Source organism: Poeciliopsis prolifica, unplaced genomic scaffold (assembly GCF_027474105.1).
Source record: "Poeciliopsis prolifica strain line A6 unplaced genomic scaffold, Auburn_PproV2 SCAFFOLD002, whole genome shotgun sequence".
NCBI classification, from domain to species: domain Eukaryota; kingdom Metazoa; phylum Chordata; class Actinopteri; order Cyprinodontiformes; family Poeciliidae; genus Poeciliopsis; species Poeciliopsis prolifica.
In genome coordinates, this window is record NW_026562377.1 from 8,701,062 (window position 1) to 8,723,434 (window position 22,373).

Below are 22,373 nucleotides of genomic sequence, written 5' to 3' on the forward strand. Positions count from 1 at the left end.
AAAAAAACAAAATAATGTGCTTGAGGGCTTAGTTTTTTGTATTTCCAAGAAATGTGTTCGTCCTTATCAGTTATTATATGAGTGTTTTATCATAGTCAGATAGGACCCATCTTTGTGTGAAAAGACAAAATCTTCATATTTCGGTGGTGATTCTTCTGCAGTGGCTAAAAGGACTGTCAAAGTTTTGTCTGTTTTTAAACGTTTTCTGCTACAATCTCCTTCTAACTCATCCTGAACAATTCGTCTTTTATTTTTCAGTTTTAGCTTATATGTAATTCTAGATGTGTTCATGTATTGAAAATATGTGAAAGGTAATTTGGAGAAAAATCTAAATCATTATTTCTTTTCATGCCAGTTTGAAGAAAAAAAGGACTGAAGAGACTCAAATTTATATTTTTAAAAAGAAGTTTATGAAATTGGCCCGATATAAATAAATAAAAAAAATTTATAATCGCCCTGTACTTTGCTCATTACCTTTTTTACATTGTGTCTGTGATCAAATGATTTTTTTTCTCTCTCTCCTTCTCTGTCATAAGGTGAATGTTTGGCCACACACAGACACTGCTGGTGCCTTTGGTCCAGCAGTGTACTCTTGCCAGACATATGAGTGGCAAATGGCAAAAAGATCATTAATCAAACTCTCAGCACGTGTTCATTGTTTCCTTCGGCCTTCCTGCCTTGGCTTCTTTCTCCTCAATTTTTCCAGCTCTGCTTCAGTGGAAAATATAGAGGTTCTTTCATTTAACATGTCAGGATATTTCAGAGCTCTAAGAAATGTTATTTGTTTATTCAGGTGGGACAATTAAGATGTGTTTTTTTTCTCTTGGTTCTACATGACTGTTAAAAACTCACATTTGTCCTTCAATTACCTCTGAAAACTTCAGTGCTCGTTTCCAAGCAGAGTCATTAATTCACACATTGAGTTCTTCACGTGTCCTCACAAAAGGTGCAACAGGTGTGCTAGTACTCCTGAAATCTGTCATCTGTCTGTTGCCCTTTGCCTTCAGGGACGCTGTAGAATGACTGTTTAGATAATAAAATCTCCCCATTATCATCATTAACGTTGGTATCACCAGTGACAAGAAACATCTCTGGCACTGAGAGAATCTAAGTGCAAACTGAGATAAATGAGCTTGTCTACGTTATTTATGATGGCTGATTTTCTCACTGTGAAGAGGGGTTTTCGGTTTTCCACAGAACCATCGATCATTTGCGCTGGCGTCTGGTGGGGCAAATTATTCTGATGGACGGACAGGCTGAGGCAGATGAGTACTGAACTGTCAAGAGGCCTCCGACCTCCAACCGTTGACTTACAACCTGGAACCTCTTGGCACCATACAAGCTTATTACACACACAGATTCCTGTAATTACTTTTGGTTTAGTGCAACCTGGTTTCCTCATCATTACTGGAAAAAATAAGGCAACAGTGCTGCAATTACTTAAATTACCTCAAGATATCCTGAGGTTATCTTGACAGTGATAGTGACAGCTGTTGATAAGTGAAGTATGCATATCAATATTCAGGTCTTCAAGCTCAGGGTTCCACCCAGAAAGCTTGTTAAACCCAGTGGCAGATATACTAGGGCAGACCTGCAGCAGCCCACCATGTTTTTGTGTTGAAATATGTTGAAACATAATCAGTTATGATAGACGAGACATTTTCTCAGTCGCTTATCTGCACTGTCATCAACTTAATTGTACAAGGAAAACATAGATTATGTTTCAACAATAAAATGTATCAGGTTTTAACCAGAAAAAATTGTGGTTCAACCAGTATAATTTTCAAGTTTGTAGTCATGTGACTACCTATTGTATTGTAATATTGAAAGAATTTTAATAGCTTTACTATAGCATAATAAATATATATATAATGTAACAACATGCTTGTTCAAACATGAAGAGTATATTGTTAGAACACAGTTCACAATCATAATGTGATATAGGAGAATGAGGTTTGCTGAACCTCCTCAACTTTTCACATTTCAGGATGTTATTTTTCATATTTTGTATAAAATGTGGGAGTGTTACCCATATGTTACAGTAAGTAATACCAATTGCATTATTAATATAATTAGTATTGTATCATTAATACAATTAATAATAAGTAATTAGTAAGTTCGAGTTTCAGGCAGTTTAGTTAGTTCATCAGTTTATCACTCCATTCGGCTTTAGATTTTTGAAAGTGGCAAAATACAACACATTATAGCTGAGTCAGGCATGTTCAGAAAACCATTTAGTTAAAAAATACCCCACAGCTGTTTTCTTTACAAAGAAACCATGGCAGGCCCCTTCTGAAGCGTGTAAACGGCTGTGGAAAGTGCCCACTTTGCAGATGGCTCGTCACAGACATGCTCAAACTGCAGTAAGTGACCCTGAGATAGGTATGATATGCTGCATGTCCTGAAGACGGTCAATTCGAAGAGAGGTGGGTTCGGGAGTTGGCGATTAGTGGCATCTACCAGAAAACTGAACGTAAATAGTCTGACGATCACTTGTTCTCCTCCGTTTGCGTTCAGTGTGAGCAAACTCCAAAGAAAACACTTCAGTGTTTTCTTTACTTTCTTTGCTCTCGTTACGCTGTCTCTTTTTACGCAACAGCATACACACACTCTCTCTCACACACACACACACAAAATCAAAATACTCAGAACTGAACATCAAATGGCACAGGGAGGAGTGTGTTTTATTTTGTGTGAGAACTTGTGGAGGTTGCATTCTTCTGTCTGTGCGTAACATCTGTTTTCCTTTTTTTTCTTTGACGTATTTGAACTTTGTCACAATGTAGCAAAGGGTTTGAGCCCTCTGACATTTCCAGCAGTTTGACCATCCTTTCATTTAATTGCACGCATAATGAGGGAGAAAACAAAAGGACTGGCCAAGGAAGGGATCACTCTTTCCTCTGAGGAGGGTAGTCATTTTTATTCAACCACCTGGGAATTTAAATGTTCCCATGATAAATCTTTCCAGCATCCCAGTGCCACTACGTGGTTGTATCAGTTTTGGCATGAAGCTGAGCTAGCAATCTCAGCTCGGACTGTTTATAGATGTGTGGTCAGCCCAGACCACCACAGCAAAGAGTTTACAATAATATTCTTCAAGTGATGCCTGTTGTAATAAAAGTGTCTCGCCTGGTGCAGCAAAACCAATGTGTTGTGCTGATCTTATTATTTTCAAATTAAAGTGTCGTGCTCTGGGCAGCAGGGCTATAAACTGTGGAACTTCAATAAAACCAAATTCCCCCCCTTGCCAGTTGATTCTCTGCCATTGAACACTCGTGTAAAATGTATGTGTATTGAAAAGAGAGCTAGCTCAGCATGTTGAGACATTTTGTTTGCACGTAAATTTAATTCAGTTTACTGTTTATTGGTAGTATAAAAGCCACAATTCTGACCTCAAATTGCATTTTAATGACATTTAAGTATGCTGTTCCAAGTCAAGTAACATGACAACTGTGTCTATTAACGGCAAAGTTTTGGATTTTAATCAGCTGGGGTGTGGTTAAAGCGCAAAGTAGAAAGATTATAAATTTATGATATGCAGCTTAGCTAATTAAAGAATGTTGAGACTTGACATCTTTACCTTCCCTTCTTTATGGTACATTGTTGGAATTAATTATTTATGGGGAAATCACTTGTGGAAGTTAAATCCTCATCCTCATTATAGAATAACAGACAATAATGACAAATAAATTGGCTATATCTTAATTTTTTTCAGGTAAATCAAACATTTTTCCTAATATTTTTGACTAGCTAGTTACAGTAAATTGGGCATTTAAATACATTATGTATATTCAAATGTCACAACCATGCAAAGACTACGGGCACAGAAAACACATAGTTGGCAGACATGTGCAAGACAGTGACGAATAAAAAATCACAAATTTCCAATTGAAAAACTTAAGACTGAAAATGTTTTTTAACCCAACCACTAACAATTTCTGTTAATTTTGTTGGGGTATTTGTTTGAGATTAAGAACTCTGTTATAGTAAGTTACTTTTTTTTCTGTTTACTTTTTTGTTTTCTGTCCACCATAAATATAGATTTTTTTACATCTTTAACAAATTATTTTTAATTTGTATTTTACATCTTTAACAGATATTTAACCATCTTTAAATATGGTTTCAAAAGTAAAAAAACAAACAAACAAGCAAACAACATTCTTAGCTTTTAGGATAATAGTAAGTGGTATATAATTGCATCTAGTGTGTTTTAATGTCTGATGAAAATGTAATTTTGCCAAGTTACATGACGTCCAGAAAAATGTAGTAATTTGAAGAAAGCAATTGTGATCAGAGCTGGGAATGTCAAAGCATTTGTGAGGTCCATCCTCGGCGTGAGCCTCCACAGCTGCTGATGCCTGCTGGTTCAGAGAGGTCTGGCTCTCCGTCTTTTGTTACCGTGGATTGTGTTGTAACTTGTATCGTTTTGGAAGCTGAGCCCTCAAATTTGGAGCCAGGGGGAACATCTCGGGGCCAGATGTTTCTCTCTTTCTCTGCTCCTCTTTGACATGTCTTCATTCAGTGTGCATATACAGACCCTGCTTAAGTTTAGGAGACATGAAGGCATTACTAGAGTGTCAGTCACCACCTCACTGCCCTTGGGGAGATCTACAGGAACACTCACATGCTTTTACATGGAGCAGCTATAGGTAACTGCAGTGCAGTCTTCGTGGTTATACTCGGTTCTTCTCTCACTTATTAGCTTTGACGGGTGGGTTAAGTAAGAAAATACGCCCCACCAAAACCACACAAGAAGACTCAGCACCACTGCTCCTTATTCTACAGATTAATGGATCTTACTGCAGATAGTTCTGTATTTGGTTTAATTTAAAATTATTAGTGTTTGAAACCTTTTGAAAGGAACCATCAGTTTAATGTTTTACTGTCTTAGTCTGGTTCTGAGACAACCTTAGTCTTTATGATAAAAGGACAGACGTATCTAGAAATACTAGTTAACCACTTAAATGTTTCTCAGGAGTTGAAAAAACACAAATGTGGCTTTGGAAGCCAGCTGAATAATTTTTTTTATAGCTTTTGTAGGTTGTAAACAGAAATGGGTGTTTCAAGGAAGTCTTTTATCATATGTGCACAGCCACACCATATAAATATCCCAGTAATTTTATCCTCCGTCACAAAGTTTAACGGTTTATCATCAAAACTATTGACACAAAATAAACCTTTAACTTTAAGGTGTTTGTTAAATCCATTATTTTACAGTTTGAAGGCCAATTTGCTCCTACTTTGAAGGGCTCCTACTTTGAAGTAGGAGTGATAACATATTGGACGTATGTTATGTTTTTAGGAAGCCTCACTTTGAAATAAATAATTGCAAACATGTCAAATATTTAAATGTTTAGTATTAAAACAATAAAAACAGTTCATGGACTCATCATGGGCATGTATGTCATATAAATGTTTTGTCTGGACAATGTTTGTTCCAGGAAGAAATTACTATACAGCATGAGATACAGTTGTTCAGAATTTAAAATCTATTGGTGACTTTGACTAAACCATAGAGAATGAAAAGTGCACATGCAAGCTAAAATAGAAAGCTACATTCACATAAACATTTTTCAACAGAATGACACCTTGAAGACACTTATATTCAATTGTCATGATTTATTAGAGGTAGTGGTTTATCTTTGCCAGCATAAATAGGAGGTGGCTCTAGTTTCATTCACAATTATAAAAAAAAACAAAAAACGAGCAAGTCTTGGGAACTTGTGGTGAGAGAAAATTATGCTGCTTCTTGTACAAGGTGAAGGGGGAAAAGAAATAACATTATCTTAATTCCTAGACACAATTTAGCATCATGGCAGAAAATTATAAGGCAGGCCAGCATTAGGCTGCTAGAAAAGACGTTCTATGTTGTTGAAACCCATGATGAGTGGCCGTTAATGTACTTCTCTCTAGAATTGTTGTGTATGAAATAGGGTCCAAACACTATGTTTGAAGTTAGAAGTACATTGTGTAACTACATCTCCCAAACAGAGGCAAGGCAATTGTATTTATGTAGCACATTTTCAGCAGCAAAGCAATTCAAAGTGCTTTGGAGGATAATATTCAAACTAAGTAGCTTGAGTTAGAGGAAGACTTTTTTTTTTTCCCCATTTGATTTTTTTGTTGTTAAGAAACAGTGTATTTTTACACTTTGAAAAAAAGAATGAGCCAAACTGGAGCAGTTTAGATAAATTGTACATATATATGCATATATACAAAATAATTTTGTTGGTAGGACTACTTTTTCCTTCACTTTTACATCATCTTACCTAAATTTGAGACTTGAAGGCAATTACTTTCTGCCCATTACTCTATTATATCTCCTCAAGCAGCCTATGTAAAGCCTCCACCTTGAGGTGTGATTGTTGTATCTGCAGACATTTAAAAATCCTGTCATAACTTAGATGATAATCCCATCCCGAAGGAGATTGTTGAAAGAGCTGATGCTGTCAGGGACTGTACATGTCGACTGTTTAAACACACTGCACCAAGACCTATTCAGACAATCACAGAGCTTTTACACACTCAGAAAACAGAACAGAAACACTGTAAAACCATCAACCTCAATGAGCCCATGATTAACTGACAGGAGTGGCTGCCAGCACAGACTTGGCAGAGAACCAGTGGTGTCACTGTGGTATGTTGTTGTTTGCTTACATGTGTAACCGCGCTAAGGAGATCGTCACAGACACAATACTACCTCTCATTTCTCTATGTGAGCATCTGTTGATACTTGCTGTCAGATTGGGAGATGATCCATGACGACTACGTGACTGGCAGGTCTCTGCAGAAGCCCTCAACTGTCATTTTCAGTGGAAGAACATATTCTTTTTTTTTATGAATTTCAACATCAACTCTTCACCTGAAAGGAAAAAGGCATGATTTTCAAGTCTGACAGAGCATTTTGCATCAAACGATTCTGATGTATGTGTAGATTTTTTCTAGATTCAGTCAGCCTCTTCTAAAGGGTTCGTTCTGACCCTTGTTTGGTTTTTGTGAATCCATAATAGAAACGCTCTGAGAACATATGAAAACTGTCTCTGTGCCTTGTTTTCCTTCAGTCTCAACCAGACAGGACGTGAACACTGCGTGATGAATATGCAGAAAAAGTGTAAAGCATCTCTACAACGGAAGAGATTTCATATGCGAGGCCTTGAATGGCTCTCTGTGTGCAGAAGCACTGTACCCACTCCCATGCAGTAAACGGGTAAGGTGACCCAGGCTGGACAGGTTGCGGTCAGCCTTACCGGGAAACTGGAGGGTTTAAGAGTTGAGGGTTGTTATAATTTTGGCTGCTTGGGCGGAAGAGCAGTGTAGAGGTGAGGACAGAGAACTCTGTGAAAGCATAATCAAGACCGGATACCAGATATGAGTGTGGACTTACATTTACATGAACCGGTTGAGGACCAAAACATGTTTGAATCACTTGATCAAAGGACTTTTAAATTATGAAACGGATTTTTAACGGACAGTTATGGATGGTTATCTCTGTTCATGCAACACATTGTTAAAGAAAGGCCTATTTTAACACTGGCAAACTTTTTAAATGAAGTAGTGCTTGTGTCTTTTCATTGCCGTTCAGTCCGTTTCTACTTCCACAGCTGTAAACAAACCACATTGTATCAGTGTTCCTGAACCGTTATTTTGTGAAATAACAGTCATAAAAATTCTACTAGTGAGATTTCCGTCTGAATTACTATTTTCTCCTGTTGACTTTTGAGTCAATAAAATCACATTCATGTACAATACAGAAAGCAAACATAATGAAATCATAACTGCATATCATAGAAGCCTAACTTGAACTAAAAGCCTCTTGGAATGAAATTGTCATCAGCTGCTTTGTGAAAGTATCCACAGTCCAGTTTTTAAAAGTATTTTAAGTACGAACTATACAGGAAGTTTGGCAGTGTATTTCACTGCCTGAGTGCACAGCCTGGAACGATTGGTGTCATGGAATTTTTGATAAAATATTTTTTTTCAGTGTTTTTCAATTTATATTCTGAGACACACCCATCCACCCAATCCTAAGGGCAATTTAGAGAGACTGATACACCTAACATACTTTATTTTTGGACTGTGGGAGTGGGAGCACACAGACAGAACCCACACTTCCAAAGGAAGAATATGCAGACTCCAAGCAGAAAGAGTCTAGACTGGGATTTGCATCCAAGTTCTACTTGCTGCAAAGGAACAGTACCAACAGCGGTGCTACTGTCCAGCCCCAAACTGGAACAAAGGTATATGAAATATTTATTTTCACAACCCCAGTGGCATACACCATATACATCTATATTTGTTAAAAAAGCCAGACTTTGTGGTCATTTTGTAAAATACAGTATGTGTTGAGCCACAAATGTGTTCTCTGTACTAAAGTTTGTGTATTGTTACTGAATCATTCAAGCACAAACGTAGGATTACTGTTGCAATTTAAAATTAATTAATGTTGATGATGGCCTGTTCCTAAAACACATAATTTGTTTTCATAATATGAATATCAATAAAAATATGAAAAAACACTTTGAATGTTATACATATTTTTAAGGGCAATTCTTGAATATTTTGTTTAGCTGAAGTATGCCTTGACATTGTTCTGATTTTGGGAAAAAAAAATCAAACCCACTATTACCAAGAAACTTCTATACAACTAGATCTTCAAGTCCTCTGATAGTACAATCATTTTGATTTACTGTGTTCAGCAGATCCTAGTATAATTTTTATGTACTCGAGTACAATTTTATTTTTCTTTCATTTTTGACTGGACTAGGCGTTTTCAGGCCCTTTACTGAAGGAATGCATATTAGTTTGAACTGTAACTTGAGAGTACGTCCCAGAGTCCTCCCTGCTGGAGTTTCTGTGGAAATAATCGAGTTATGTTCTTTAGCAAGCAGCTGGATAGCCAGAGGTTGAGTTTGTGGTTTCGCCAGGTTGCTGGTGGATCGTGGGATAGTTCGGGTCAGTAGACTTTCTTCCTACATGTGCTCATGTAGGAAGCACATGAAAATGGCTTATCATTTTCCACTTCAGGCACAACGCTCTTGTAGACACCTAATTGTGTGGCAGTTTTGCAATAAAGTGAAATACTTCCAAATTTCAAACCCAGGCAACCATCTCCTCATGTTCTCTTTTGGGGATTGCATTGTAGTTGTTTCCCCTGTCCTTTCCTGAAAATAATCCTGTTACATGTTTCTTTGACACCGTCTTTCCGCTGATATTGGAAAAGCACTGCAGAATAAAGGAATCTGCTGCCATGCATAGCAAAGAAAGGCTTCCCACTGATATCCAAAACTTCAGGCAGAGCACTTCCCCTTCCCGAAAAGCCTTCCTTACCACAGGCCTCCTTCAAAGACCAACTTCTCAGCAACAGTCCGCCCCGGCATGCCGACCCCTGCTCCTGTGTTCCCGCTCTGGTGAGCGAGGCAGACGAAGCTGGGCTGGACTTGAACTCAGGCAATTGTCTTCTCCTAAGCTGTCTTTGTGCATTTGCATGTGCCTTTGTGTGTGTGTGTGCATCTCCACGTGGATTTGTAAAACTGAGAATCATGAGTTTCTGCTGATGATATGCTGTTGGCATTTAAGGCCATGTGACCAACAGAGGGCCACACACAGGAAAGTGTCCACTGTTGGGATAATAATGCATGAGTAATAGGGCAGTGGTTTTGGAAAAGATTATGTTAAAGCCATTTAAATGTCAGCAAAGACAAAGTACAGCAACAACCTGTTTGCTTTCTGCAATAATTACATTGGATTAAAGAAAAATTCAGCATGAGTAGCAGAGTGAAAAGAAATGGCTTTTGTTGGACTATTGAAGCATATTAATAAGAACAGAAGAATGAAGAAGCATCATACAGAATAATGGTAGCAAATTGTCACAAGAGAATTTATCCAAATTGCAGTGTTTCAAATGCCTCATGTTCCCACCAAACTCTTTCACCTACAGTCTGTATAAAATACAAACTTCAGGTTGTCAAATAGAGAAAATTTGTCACTATAATCACGCTTTTTTATAAAATTAGACTAAACATATGTATTTTTTTCTCTTTTTTCCAAATAATCATTGCAGCTACAGCAACAATAACTTATTAATCCTTGTCTGCCTGTTTAGGACGGTTCTACACATTGTTGTGGATACATTTTAGTCACTCTTCAGTATGGTTCTCCACTTTATTATGTCCACTCCTGGGAAGCTTGACAACCATCTCAAATGTTTTCCACTTGTAAAAATTCTCTCTATGGAATGATTGACTTCAAATCGTTTGCCAATTACCTTACAAACAGCTTGAAATAACAAGCAGATGAAATATCTAAAATCAAACTCGTAAAACACGCGGCAGCAATTTGGAAATAATTCTGTTCAATTATTTAGAAGTTTTTCTTTTGCATCTATATGCATCAAATACTTGTTTATGTCTTTGCAATGTTGTCTTCGGACTTGATTCTGTGGCTGGACTGTAACTTTAAGAGTTAACAATGTTGTGTCAGAGCAGTGTCAAACCTGTAGGCTATCTGAAGCCATTATAATAGAGATAAATGACAGAGATTAAATTTCCATCTCTGCCCAAGCTCCACAACATTATGTTAAGACTGATGACTGGTATTAACGTGGATTACCGGCTATGTGTGTCTGTCTGTTTATACACACTGAGCTAATTTTAGCCTTTGTGCAAATATTCTTGTATTTACAGGCCTGTTGCACTTCCTCCACACAGCACACAAAGGTTCAGGTCACATGTGAATGTTTCGTAAGTGATGTCTGTATGAGAGCAGAATGAGCTTTAGAAAGCTGAATTTTAATCGATCATTTTTTATTCCCTTAGATTGTACATTTTGTATTTTCAGACAGATCACAGTGGGTTTGGCCAGCCCTCTTTTTAAAGTACAAGCCTGCGTGCTGATCTGTAGGCCTGAACTTCAGTCACCTGTTTTATGTTGCACAAGAAAGTTTAAGTGTGATAGTATTCTTAGTAAAATTATTACTTTTTCTTATTTTTTTTTCATTTTCTTTTTTGTTTTTCTTGTATTTTAAGAATGCAAAAGTCTGTTGATGTTACAGTGAAGTGGGGATTGTTATGCATGAGAGGAATGAAACAGGAACATGGAGGGGGGAGGCGTAGAGATAAGAAAGTGCTAATGTCTTTAATTCACTCCAGATGAAAGCTTTTGGGCTGACAGGTTGGGATGGATGAGAAATGTCGGCCACGCCTACATCACACCATCTTTTAATGAGTCTCCTAATGTCGAAAGATGGTTCGTAACTATAGAAATAAAGAGCAAAACACACATGGTGACAAACGTGTTCTCCTCTGAAGTGTAGGAGGGTTACCAGTCTCATTCAACCATGCAGCCTTCACTGTGTTTTTAAATTGTCTTTGCGTCAGCAGTGTCCCAGCCTGAGGACGCCACAGAGGTTTCTGCGTCACAGTTCGATTACATACTCAGGAAATTAGACGTAGGAAATTAAGCTTAAGCACAAATTCTCAGCTGTTTAACATTTAATTCTTTTTTCTCAATGTTTTAAATTTTGAAAGGAATTTCTTATTCATTTTAAGTAAGAAATTATGAGCTTTAGAGTGGATGAGTACTGTATTTATTTGCATATTTTGAAGATGCACATAGATATGTCTCAGTATTTTTATTGTAACATTTTTAATTTGAGGTCTGGTTATGAGTTTTTTTGTTCACATAACATAAATCCTCATATTTACTCATTTTTCAAGTGGCACCAATCAGACACCTTTGATGAATCTGAAGGACAGAAGGGAAGGTATTTATAACCATCATGAAACTGCTGGACCGTAACCTGGATCCTGCTTGTTGTCATGTCTACGACGGTCATGCAGCTGTTGAGCTGGTTCTGTCCAGGGGGTCCTGGGTGGACTCTGAGAGGTGTGAGGATTCCAGAAGGCTGTTTGAATCTAATGCGATAATTCCCACGGTGTAAAAAAGTTCCACAGTGGAGTCTTCAGATGATCTTTTAAAGTCAAATTTCATGTCAATGTAAGGGTACAAAAGCAAGTCATTTAATAGTTGGTCCACTCGAGCAAAAACAATAGTTATTTATTTATTTTGGATGCCAGAAGGCTGACAAAGTTTTAGAATCTTGCTCTAAACCTTAATGTCTGTTTGTCTGTGAAATGAAAATAAAGGTGGCACCTTATGCTTCAAAGGTGTGCCATACACATAGAAGGATGTTATGAGAATGGAGTTAACAAAAATATAGAATAAAAGCAACAAGCTGCAACAATAACATCATGGAGCATTTAAGTAGTTTACAAAAAACAACAGCAGGGCAGAGTTGTGTTTCCACATGGGGAGATTAGTGTCAGGATTTATATCAGTGACTTCCTCTGCTCACAAGGAGGATATTTATCAAGTGAACAGTGTGGGATGAAATGCTGCCAGATGGAAAGGAACATGGTGGATGTTGGAGAGGGAAAGATGTTTGGGAATGATGGCATAAACGAGGGGAGTTGCTAGAGAAGAATCCATCAATTTAAGTCATTCTGAGTTGTTGTCTCTGTTGTCCGAATATTGTGCACATCACTGCTAAATGGACCAGCAATTAGCTTTAGGTAGCTGGAGAAACAGAAGACCAGAATGCAATAGTTGTCCTCAAGGTCTGGTAATAGGTCTTGTGAGGTTTTTAATGGCCTCTACAGTAAAACCTTACTTTGAAGTAATGAACCTGCTCTGCTGATTAAGTAAAGTGTTAAGAGTTACATTGTTGGGGGAAGTAGTTATCAGTTGTTGGGGATGACAAAGATCCATCAGCTTTTTAGTTACCTGTAATGAAAAACAGAACAAAATTCAGTAAGTACATTGAACAATTAACATACATTTTAAAAGTAGAACAGAATAGAATGATCACAGAATGGACAAGAAAAACAAATTATTTACAAAAGCATCAATGAAAATGCAACAAAACAAAACAAACATATTGCGTATGTTTTTTGCAGATTTGTTAAAATGGTCACTTTGTCATGACAAAATAGCATGAGATAATCTGTGAAAAAAGTGTGATTCTGTGCTCCTACTACTATCCGAAACATATCGCTCAGTTAGAATCAACCAATCAGAGCTGGGAGGAGGGTCTTAGCACTGTCATTCATTCTTGTGTACATGCTGCTCACACCTTCCCCCTTACTCTTTGCTGTGCTACAGCTGATTCCCCACAAAAAACCTGAAATTAATGATGTACGATAGTCACAGCTGATGGAGGATAAGCAGTCTTCTTGTGAGAGTAAGTTGTAAAAAGGCACAGTCATTAGCACAGTGAGCAGCAAATACACAATGACAGCACCAAGATCTTGCTCTGGTTGGTTTTTTCTGGCAGAGAATGTTTTTTTTTAAGAAATAATATTTGCACAGAATTCTCAAAATGTCTTTTTTCTACAACAGCTTCAACTATTTATTTATTTATTGATTGATTGATTTATTTATTTCAGTCATCGTATGCCAAGAATATTATTACTGTCACTTATTTAATTCATCCTAAAAAAATCTTTAGAAGGTAAAGAGTTAAAATTGAGATTTATTTTGTTCCCAGTTAGTAACTCTTAATTATTGCTAACTATTCAATTATTGCAAGTCATATTGCACCACAGTATTTTCTCATATAAAAGTATGCTAATATCTAACAGTTGTCTGTGGCTCTTTTTTTTTTTACCAGTGTCTTCTAATGCATAAAGTCTTCACTTATTAGCCTATTTCAATCACAAAATCCATTAGTCACTTTAAAGATCAAATTTTCTTTGAAAGCTCCCATAGCCAAAGGAGCAGTCGCACATTAGATTTTTGATGAAAAATGCCAATCACCTTGCTCCCTATAGCTTCTTGCTCACTTTATGTGAATGTGTGGCTGTGCATGCATAAGCCTTTTTTGTGAGAAAATTCTGTATTAAAATGTCAATAAAGATCTCGAGGATATTTTCAACTTGTGGCCAAATTTTACAAAGAAGATAGATAAAAGTGACTCAAACAAAGAGAGGTGATGATGGTGACACTATTACAAACTTCTCCTGAGATCCCTATTGTGAAATTCTTATGAATTATCACAGATACCAGAACCCTACCTGCATGTCCTCACATAATGAGGACTCCTCCACTGAAGCCTCCTAGGCATGACCTCAGCTCACTGCTGTAGGATCTGTTGCTATGTTTACGCTTGTATTTGCGTTTGTAGGGTAGCAATAACTGATTGGTGGTAAATGTCTGCAGGGAAGATGAGCAGACTGAGGGAAAGAAAGAATGTGAGGCTTCTACAGTTCTTGAATGACTTTTCCAGGACGTTTCTATTCCTGGCTCTCTGATCCGATGTTAGAGGAACGGAGTGTACAAATCCACCTCTGCCATCTGCTTTTCAAACATTAAAAATTATTATCTTCGAATAACCAACTGTGGACGGCATTATGCACAAAGGATCAAATTGAGACATGAAAAATTTGTTGCCATCATAAAACCTTTTGGATAAAAGTGGTTGACTTGATTAACCCGGTTGGTTTCCCAGGCTTTCAGGGATAATTTAAAACACTTGTAAGTTGTGTTGCTGTCCATTCGGTCAGCAGCACAACTGACCGAATGTGTATTTCTGAATCCTAAAGTCTTTTGTCAGCTGTTTTGTCTGGCCTGTGGTTTTTTTGTTTTTAGTGTGCTGAAGAGGAGTTTCAAATTATCGTTCTACATCTGTCCATTAAAATAAAGCTACAATAAAATTAAGACAAATTTTTTTTTTTTTTCTGTGTAAGCAAAAAAACAAGCAAGCCTAAATGCCAAATCTTAGTAATCAAAGCCACCTACATTAAACATCCCTCATAACCTGTGCTTTTGAATTAAAATGAAGTTGTTGAGTGAACAACCACCACCAGTTCAGATCATGAACAAAATGCGTGCAGACACCCAGAAAAGAAGTGAAACAAGTTAAGAGGAGCGCTACGAGGCAGATGGGGACTTTCCAGACGCATTGTCAAAAATCCTGAATTTGACAGTCAATCTTCAACTTTCTGTATACCTGCCCTGACATAGACTGCCCTAAATGCACTTCTCCTCACGTCTGTCTCTCTATCAGATTCACCTGATCTGTGTACATGTTTTTATTCATTACCATAGCTGCAGCAACATTTGCACTTACTGAGCAGAAGACGCCTGTAATTAGACAAAAAAATGTAGGGATTGAGATGTGATTGTAATGATGAGTGAACATCAGAGGGGGGGATTAGTGGGTGGATGCATGTTCTGCCATGTGGAGAGCCGAGATTTGAAAAATTAATGTTCACCTAGAACTTTCTTTTATGTTTCAAGCACTTAAGTTTATCTTATAAATCCCATCTCCCAAGCTCTCTTCAAGTAGTTTTGTGTTCAGCATCACATCATACGGTTGTGTGAACACTGAATAGCCACAAAAAGAGAAAGACCTGAACAAATGAGGGATAAACTATGTTTTAAAATCATGTTGAAGCAATTCATGTCTTTTCAAGGTTGCCACGAAACACAAAAACCATAATTTGTGAAAATGTCCACCTAAAACCTGATATAAAGCCAGACTGTGACTATAAATAGTTACTGTTTGCAAATACTCTGCACATCTTCCTCTTTTTAGCACATGTGAGGATTAATAGTGGCAGTAAATATTGGTCTTTGGCTTGTTGCTGCAGACGTGAATGAATCTATGTGGTGAATTGCTGAATTTATTTTGCAGCTCATAGGTTCTTGCTCACATTCACACAGCCTATCAGGAAAGGTGCTGCATAAGAGGATTTTATATAAAGGGAATTTATTTCTTAGAGCAAAATACACTTGTGAACAAAGTAGAAAAGACGAAATCAAAATTTACAAACAATCCAATAAATTCAAAAAAAAGTTGTGAAAGTAAATGGAAACTTAATTGAATCTCAAACATCATTAAAACCATGTTTACCCGAGCCACTAGGTAGCCTGTCATCTTAATTTTATTGAAACAGAACCAAGAAAATATTTTTTTATATACGACTCATTTGGCATAATTTTGAAATCGCTTTGCCTCTTTACTTAGTTTATTGGTGCCTTAAATTAAAAGCTATTTGAAGAGCTGAAACATTTTAGCATAAGAAAAATAAAAGCAAAAAGAAAACAAGACTGTCTGTCTGTCATATTTTTTCACACCAGTGTTTGTCTGTTTCCCTTTTGTCTGTCATTGAAAACACAGAAAAAGCTCTCGAGATATTTGAAGCACTTCAGCTATGTTATCAGAGGAGTTCTTGCAGCATGGATATTCTATAAATAACTTCACTGTTGGGACTTCCTTCAGGTGCACTTTAATTAAAGCTCATTAAATCATGTCACTGAAGTCATATTTAATCTTACTGCCCCAAACATCTAGTTATGACCAGGATTTTCATTTCGAAACTCTTGGCACTTGGTTGGTATCTGTAGGCATTGTGTGTATTGTACACTGATGTTCGCTGAAGGTCTCCTCAGGTATTCATGCATGTGGTTTCACCTGATATTTATCAGACTGGGGAGCGGTACTGCGCGTTGTGACCCATTAAAGCGGCACTTGGTTGCCAACGACAAAACACCGGGGGGAAAATGCGTTCCAGCTGGATGATGCAATGCTGCATCCCCGTCTCGGTTACATTCTCATATCACTCACTGCTCATATACTTCTTTCACCATTTGAATTTCTTTCATTTCTCATTGTGTCTGCATTTTAGGGAAAGGCCATTTGGCACAGTGCGAGGGGGAAAATTTAGCTCTCATGTTTTTGTTAAAGGTGTGTGTGTTTATGCACAGTGACACATTCCAACAAGATGGAGCTCGAGGCATAGAGATTCCCTCTGGAGTTTCATCACAACACAGTGGTTCATGATGATGGAGATGCTTGCCGAGAGTGAGCTGTCAGCGTGGGCTCGCATACAGCAACAGTAGCTTAGGCTACAGTTTCGGAAAACATGGAAAGTTCATATCGCACTGGCCTCCTATGTTGATCCTCTCGTAACTTATTGTGACACTTGTTGTTGACTTTGAGCGTGGGTTTGGCTCTGTCCTAGAGGGAAATTAGTCTGTTTGTCTTTGGGAAAACACAACCGCTCTAATTTGGGTCAGCCCGTAACCTGTTGATTAAAGGTGTAACTGTCTGTTACACCACAACCTCCCCTTCTCACACTTAAGCATAAACACATTTTTTTCCAGATTCTGTCACATTTTCTTCCTCTTTCTTTTTCCCACCTTCAGGATTGATTATTGTCTTTTTCTTTCCTGAGTTAAGTCAGAAAAAATAGCAATGTTTGTAAGAAAAAAGAAAAGGCTTCAGGTGATCAAACCAGGTACATTCACATATCAGCTCAGATCAACATATATGCACATTTTTTATCAGATGCATAGAAAGTTTTAGGACAAACCCAGAACAGCCTTAATAACGTTAAACTTCCATTTGTCCAGTTTCACATTGCTGCATATGTTTCTTCTTGTTTCAAAGCACAGACACAAGTAGTTTTATTAGATTTCTCAATAACCTTATTGTCTTCTTTCAACTTCTTCCCTTCCCGTGTTCCCCTTTTCTTCATTTTCTTCCCCTTCTCTTTTCCTTTCACCACTTCCTTGTCCTGTGTCACTTGTTCATACTTTTATTCTTTCTGTTTTACCTCCCCTCCTTCATTTTGACCTTCTGCTTCTCTTTTCATGCTCTCTTCTCCCCACTCTTTTCAGTTTTTCTCCTCCTTTATTTTCCAATTCCTCTATTTCCTTTTTATTTTTCTTTGTACTTCCTATTAATTTTTTCACCTCATTTTCCCTTATTTTCTCATCCCTCCTTTTTCACTTATTTTTTTTTGTCTTTTTTGATACTTCTTTGTCCCATTTCCTTATTCTTCTGTTTCACTTTACTGTTGTAATTTTCTTCCATTACTATATATTCTGCTTAATGTCCTATTATTCCTCTCTGCCTTATTTCTGTTAGCCTTCCTTTGCCTTTTTTCTCTTACATCTTAGTCTTTATTTCACTTTCTTGCCTTTCCTAAATTTTCTGTTCTTTTCAATCTCCATGTCTCCTTTTTTTGTTCATCCTCTCATCCTCCTCAATCTCACTCTCTTCATTTTGCCTCTTGCTTTGCTGCCTTTGCTTGGCCCACAACCTTTTATAATTTATAAAGCGCATGCAACATTTATTTTGTTAAAAGTCAGACACTAAAGTTTGAAATTTAGCTTGAGTACCTGTTTTATAACATTGCAAATCTTTAAAGGTTGAGATTTCGAAAAAGAGAAAATGGCTAAAATGTGTCATAGAAGCCCCAAATTAATTTGACATTGGTATTTCTGATTAATCTATGTAAAATTCTGAATGACACTGTATAATTTATGGCACACATTCCTTTAAACTCTCCTACACCTGTGTATATACGACTCAATGTCTCCATTTATTTCTCTATGCACAAACGTGAAGGCCATGGCTAAATTAATGTAGCTCGTATTTATACATGTGTCACTACTCTTGGGCACATTGTCAGTGAGCACACACGTGCATACCTTCACACACTTATGGAGTCACATTCCACAATTTCATGCTTGCATTTCAACAAGCCCCTGTGTGAGCACGAAAGACGTGAAACCACCAATCGCAGCACATATATCCTGTACATTTAGAAGCTTTTCAAATGGATGCTTTGCTGTCAGGCAAAAATATTTGCTTGTCAGTGACCCCCCTCTCCGCCCCCCCAAAATGCTGACAGAGCTTGGCTGACTTCCCAGAACAGAAGAATATTTGGCAGATTGTCTGAGAGGCCCAACAGTCACAATGACACTCTCCCCAAACACACGCATTCTTCGAGTTTCGCAACTGTGATCGCTCAGGCTGGACATAACATAATGATAGAGAATGGAGGCATTAAAGCAATTTGTTTGATTTAAGTTGTCAAGAAACACTAGGCCATGGCCTTCTCAGCTGGTTTTGATAGACGCTGCATGTGTGTCCCATGCACTTCATCTCCAGAGGAGAGCTGAAGGGAAACACACACTGTGATGTGTGTGGGAAGGAGGTTTTATTGTGGGATGTAGTAGCAAAAAATATAAGTGGTTTTTACCGTCTGTATGTGGTTGTGCAGTGTCATGTTTTTGTGAGTCTTGTCTTTCAACTGTTCAATCAAAACATTTATGTTTGTCTGCTAACATGAACTTCTGATTTTCTATACCGCACAAACTAGTAAGACTCAATGTGGAGTTCAAAAAGAGACTATGTATGAGTACATTTACATATTTTTGAGTAAAGTCAGTTTAAATAATTTTAGTGTTTCACACTGGACAGATAGCAAATGGTAACCATCCTGTACTTTGACATCACTTTATCTGGTTCAGAAAACCCCAAAGCACTAAAGACTACAGTCAGTCATTGCACACTGATTTTTATTCAATTACCATCTTACAGAAGTGATATTTAATTGCAACAAACACATTAGTTGCAATTAAATGCAATATCATAAGGTTTTTGAAATGTGATGCATTTAGAAAAAAATCTAGGGTCTATGAAAAATTTAGAATTTTCATATCTAGATAATTAATGTCAAAATACACCATCTTTTTTTGTCTATTAAGTGGGAAAACATGCATTAAGCAAATGTGTGTCCTGGTGACATCAAATTGAACACAATATCTTGGACTACAAACAAGCCATTTTAAGGAGCTTTATAAGTTTTTGTTTTTACATTAACAGAAAACAACATGCAACAGGTCAAATAAATTTAAAAATCTGCTGAATCTACAAAGCAAAACAGTCGCTTGATGCGGCTCCAACAAAACTCACAACTCAGTAATTCCCAGATAAAATTCAACTTCCTTCTATGAATATTATGTAAAACTGCATTTGTTTGGTGTTGTATCCAAATGTTTCAAGTTTTGCACCAACCTCTTGTGTTGTGAGTGTGCATTGCCATTATGTAATGTGTGCTGTGTGTCTCTGTATAAAGTACCCTCTCACTTTCTCTTGTAATTGATGTAAATATAAATGAAAATGCCAGAATGCAAAGTAAAAGCATGAGTGGAGCGTCACAGGTAATTACACTGAGTTGCAGAGTGTGATTGAACTTGATTAAACCTCCTCATGGTGTGTGTGCACGTCATGAGGGAAATAGAGGCCCAGTGTTCTCCTGTCCCAGCTTTAAATAAGGGGCCTTTATCTGCTCGTGTGTGCGTGTGTGTGTAGTGCTGGTGTGAACGCACGAAAGAGTTGGAGGTTTTTTCTTCCATTTAGATGTGGCCCACGCGGCTTGCACCAGGTGTGGTGACCACTAACCAGCCTGGCTTTTAACTGCCACACCTGATTGGATGCTTAAGGCCAAGCTGGCATACACTCAACCTGACATACTCACAGCACACAGTGTCACCCCTACACTCAGGCCTTCTCAAAGCCATTTCTAATTTAAATTTAATCTCCTACACAGCGTTTATTAAGTTCACTCTTTTCACCATTTGCTGTGGAAGGAGGGATTCTGGGAGTTGTAGTAGGAATTTTAGAAAAGTCTGATTTGCTATTGTCTCTAGAAATACCTTTTTAAACCTAAAGTATACTTTGTTTAGCATAATTTTTTTTTTAGAAAATTGTGTAGTAAAGGCTTCGTGTCATGACCCAAATTGCTAACATATAAGAACATGATCCATTGTTATTCTTAATGTGTCGTATAATTGCAGCAACAATGTTTTTATATTTTTTACAGTAATGATCCTCTACATTTACATCATTAAAGGAAGTTACAGTTGTTTTGGCATTTTTTCTGTTGGTCAATAGAGGACATCAGAATTATATTAGAGCATCATGTTGTGTGAGGGTTTGCTGCTGGAGGAACTGGTAGACTTCACATATCATGAAGAATATGTTCAAATATTGAAGCAAAGTTTCAAGGCCTTTGTTAAGAAGTTAAAACTTGAGTGCTAATGAGTCTTTCAAATGTACAACGACCCTGAAGCAAATTAGTTACAATGGTGTGTGTACACATCATGAGGGAAATAAAAATAGTTTTTGTACCCCTAACTGATGTAACACAAGAAAAGAAGTACATTTTTGTTCAATGTCGAAAAATATATAATTTCAACTCTATGTTTGACCCTCATTTCACTGAATGTTTTTTTTTTTTTTTTTTTTTTTTGCTCTTTTGCATATCTCTGTAATCTTAAGTAAAAAGTGTCCACATCTCTTATAAGTTTATGCATAGTGATCATGGATGGTGCAAAGGAGACATTGTTTCCTTGGTGCATTCAGTTTTTTTCTCCCTTCAATTTCAATTTTACGGCTCAAAACCAAAATTCTGATTTATTGTGTGTTCTGCAGGAATAAGGAGAAACTTCAGTTTTTTTGGTACAGATCTTGTTATTAGTATTGAAAATGTCTCATTTTTCCCCCTCTTTTTGTTCCCAGATTTCCTTTGACTTGGCTGAATACACAGCTAATGTGGATGGTGTGGGCACATTGCGTCTCCTGGATGCAATCAAGACGTGTGGTCTGACCAGCAGCGTCAAGTTCTACCAGGCTTCCACCAGTGAGCTGTATGGCAAAGTCCAGGAGATCCCGCAGAAGGAAACCACACCTTTTTATCCCCGCTCACCTTACGGTACAGCTAACTGATGCATCAAATGCTGCAGATTCACGTGGCAGCAAGCATGAAATATGTTCTCTATTTACATTTGTCAAGGATCGCACGTGATCATTTAAACACATACAAATTGCATGAAATCTCTGCTGCACTTTGTCTTTTTTTATGAATAAACATCCTTATGAATGTGTGTGAGTGAATAGAGAAGTGATTTATAGTTCTAACTCCCTTTGAGTTTGCTTCACACCCTGGAGCCAAACGGATTGACTGGAGTGGCTCTCTTTTTAACAAAGACACCTTTATATCCACAGCACTCAGCACTCACTTCCAGCTTACACACGCACACACACACACGCCCACACACACACACAAGCTCACCCCCGCACGCATAAACACCGGCTGCACACGTGTGTTAGCGATCAGGTTTAATGTTCTCTGTTGTCTCAGTGCTCTCCCGCCTGACACTTTCCCCATCTGTCAGCACTCAATCTGAAGCTGAATAGGAGGCGCGTACCAAGCTGCTCCTCCATTAATTAGACCTGAGAAGGTAGAGGCGGAGGTTGCCATGATGAACTCCCTTAACCTCAAGTTTATATCCTGGCCTATGGCTTAATCAACAGGCACCTCCCTTCATTCGCTTAGGTATTTGACTCATTACTGGAGAAGGGAGGATGAGGAGGAGTTTGGTTAAAGATGGTGCTGCTCTAGTCAATCACAGTCTCAGATTCACACTCCTGAAAGAAGAAAAAGTTTTGTTGATGTTCTATATTTAACTCCAGGATATGGTTTTATGGTCTTCCTCTGCAATTTTAATTGAAGAAGCAT

The 22,373-nt window shown here is 37.6% G+C and overlaps 1 protein-coding gene across 1 annotated transcript in view; it reads left to right on the plus strand.

Moving 5' to 3' along the window:
* Positions 1–22,373, plus strand: part of gmds (GDP-mannose 4,6-dehydratase) — a 160,723-nt gene that overhangs the window by 24,102 nt on the left and 114,248 nt on the right. Inside the window, exon 5 of the mRNA XM_055050555.1 lies at positions 21,374–21,566. Coding sequence (XP_054906530.1) covers positions 21,374–21,566 — 193 coding nt within the window. The remainder of the gene's footprint in view (positions 1–21,373; positions 21,567–22,373) is intronic.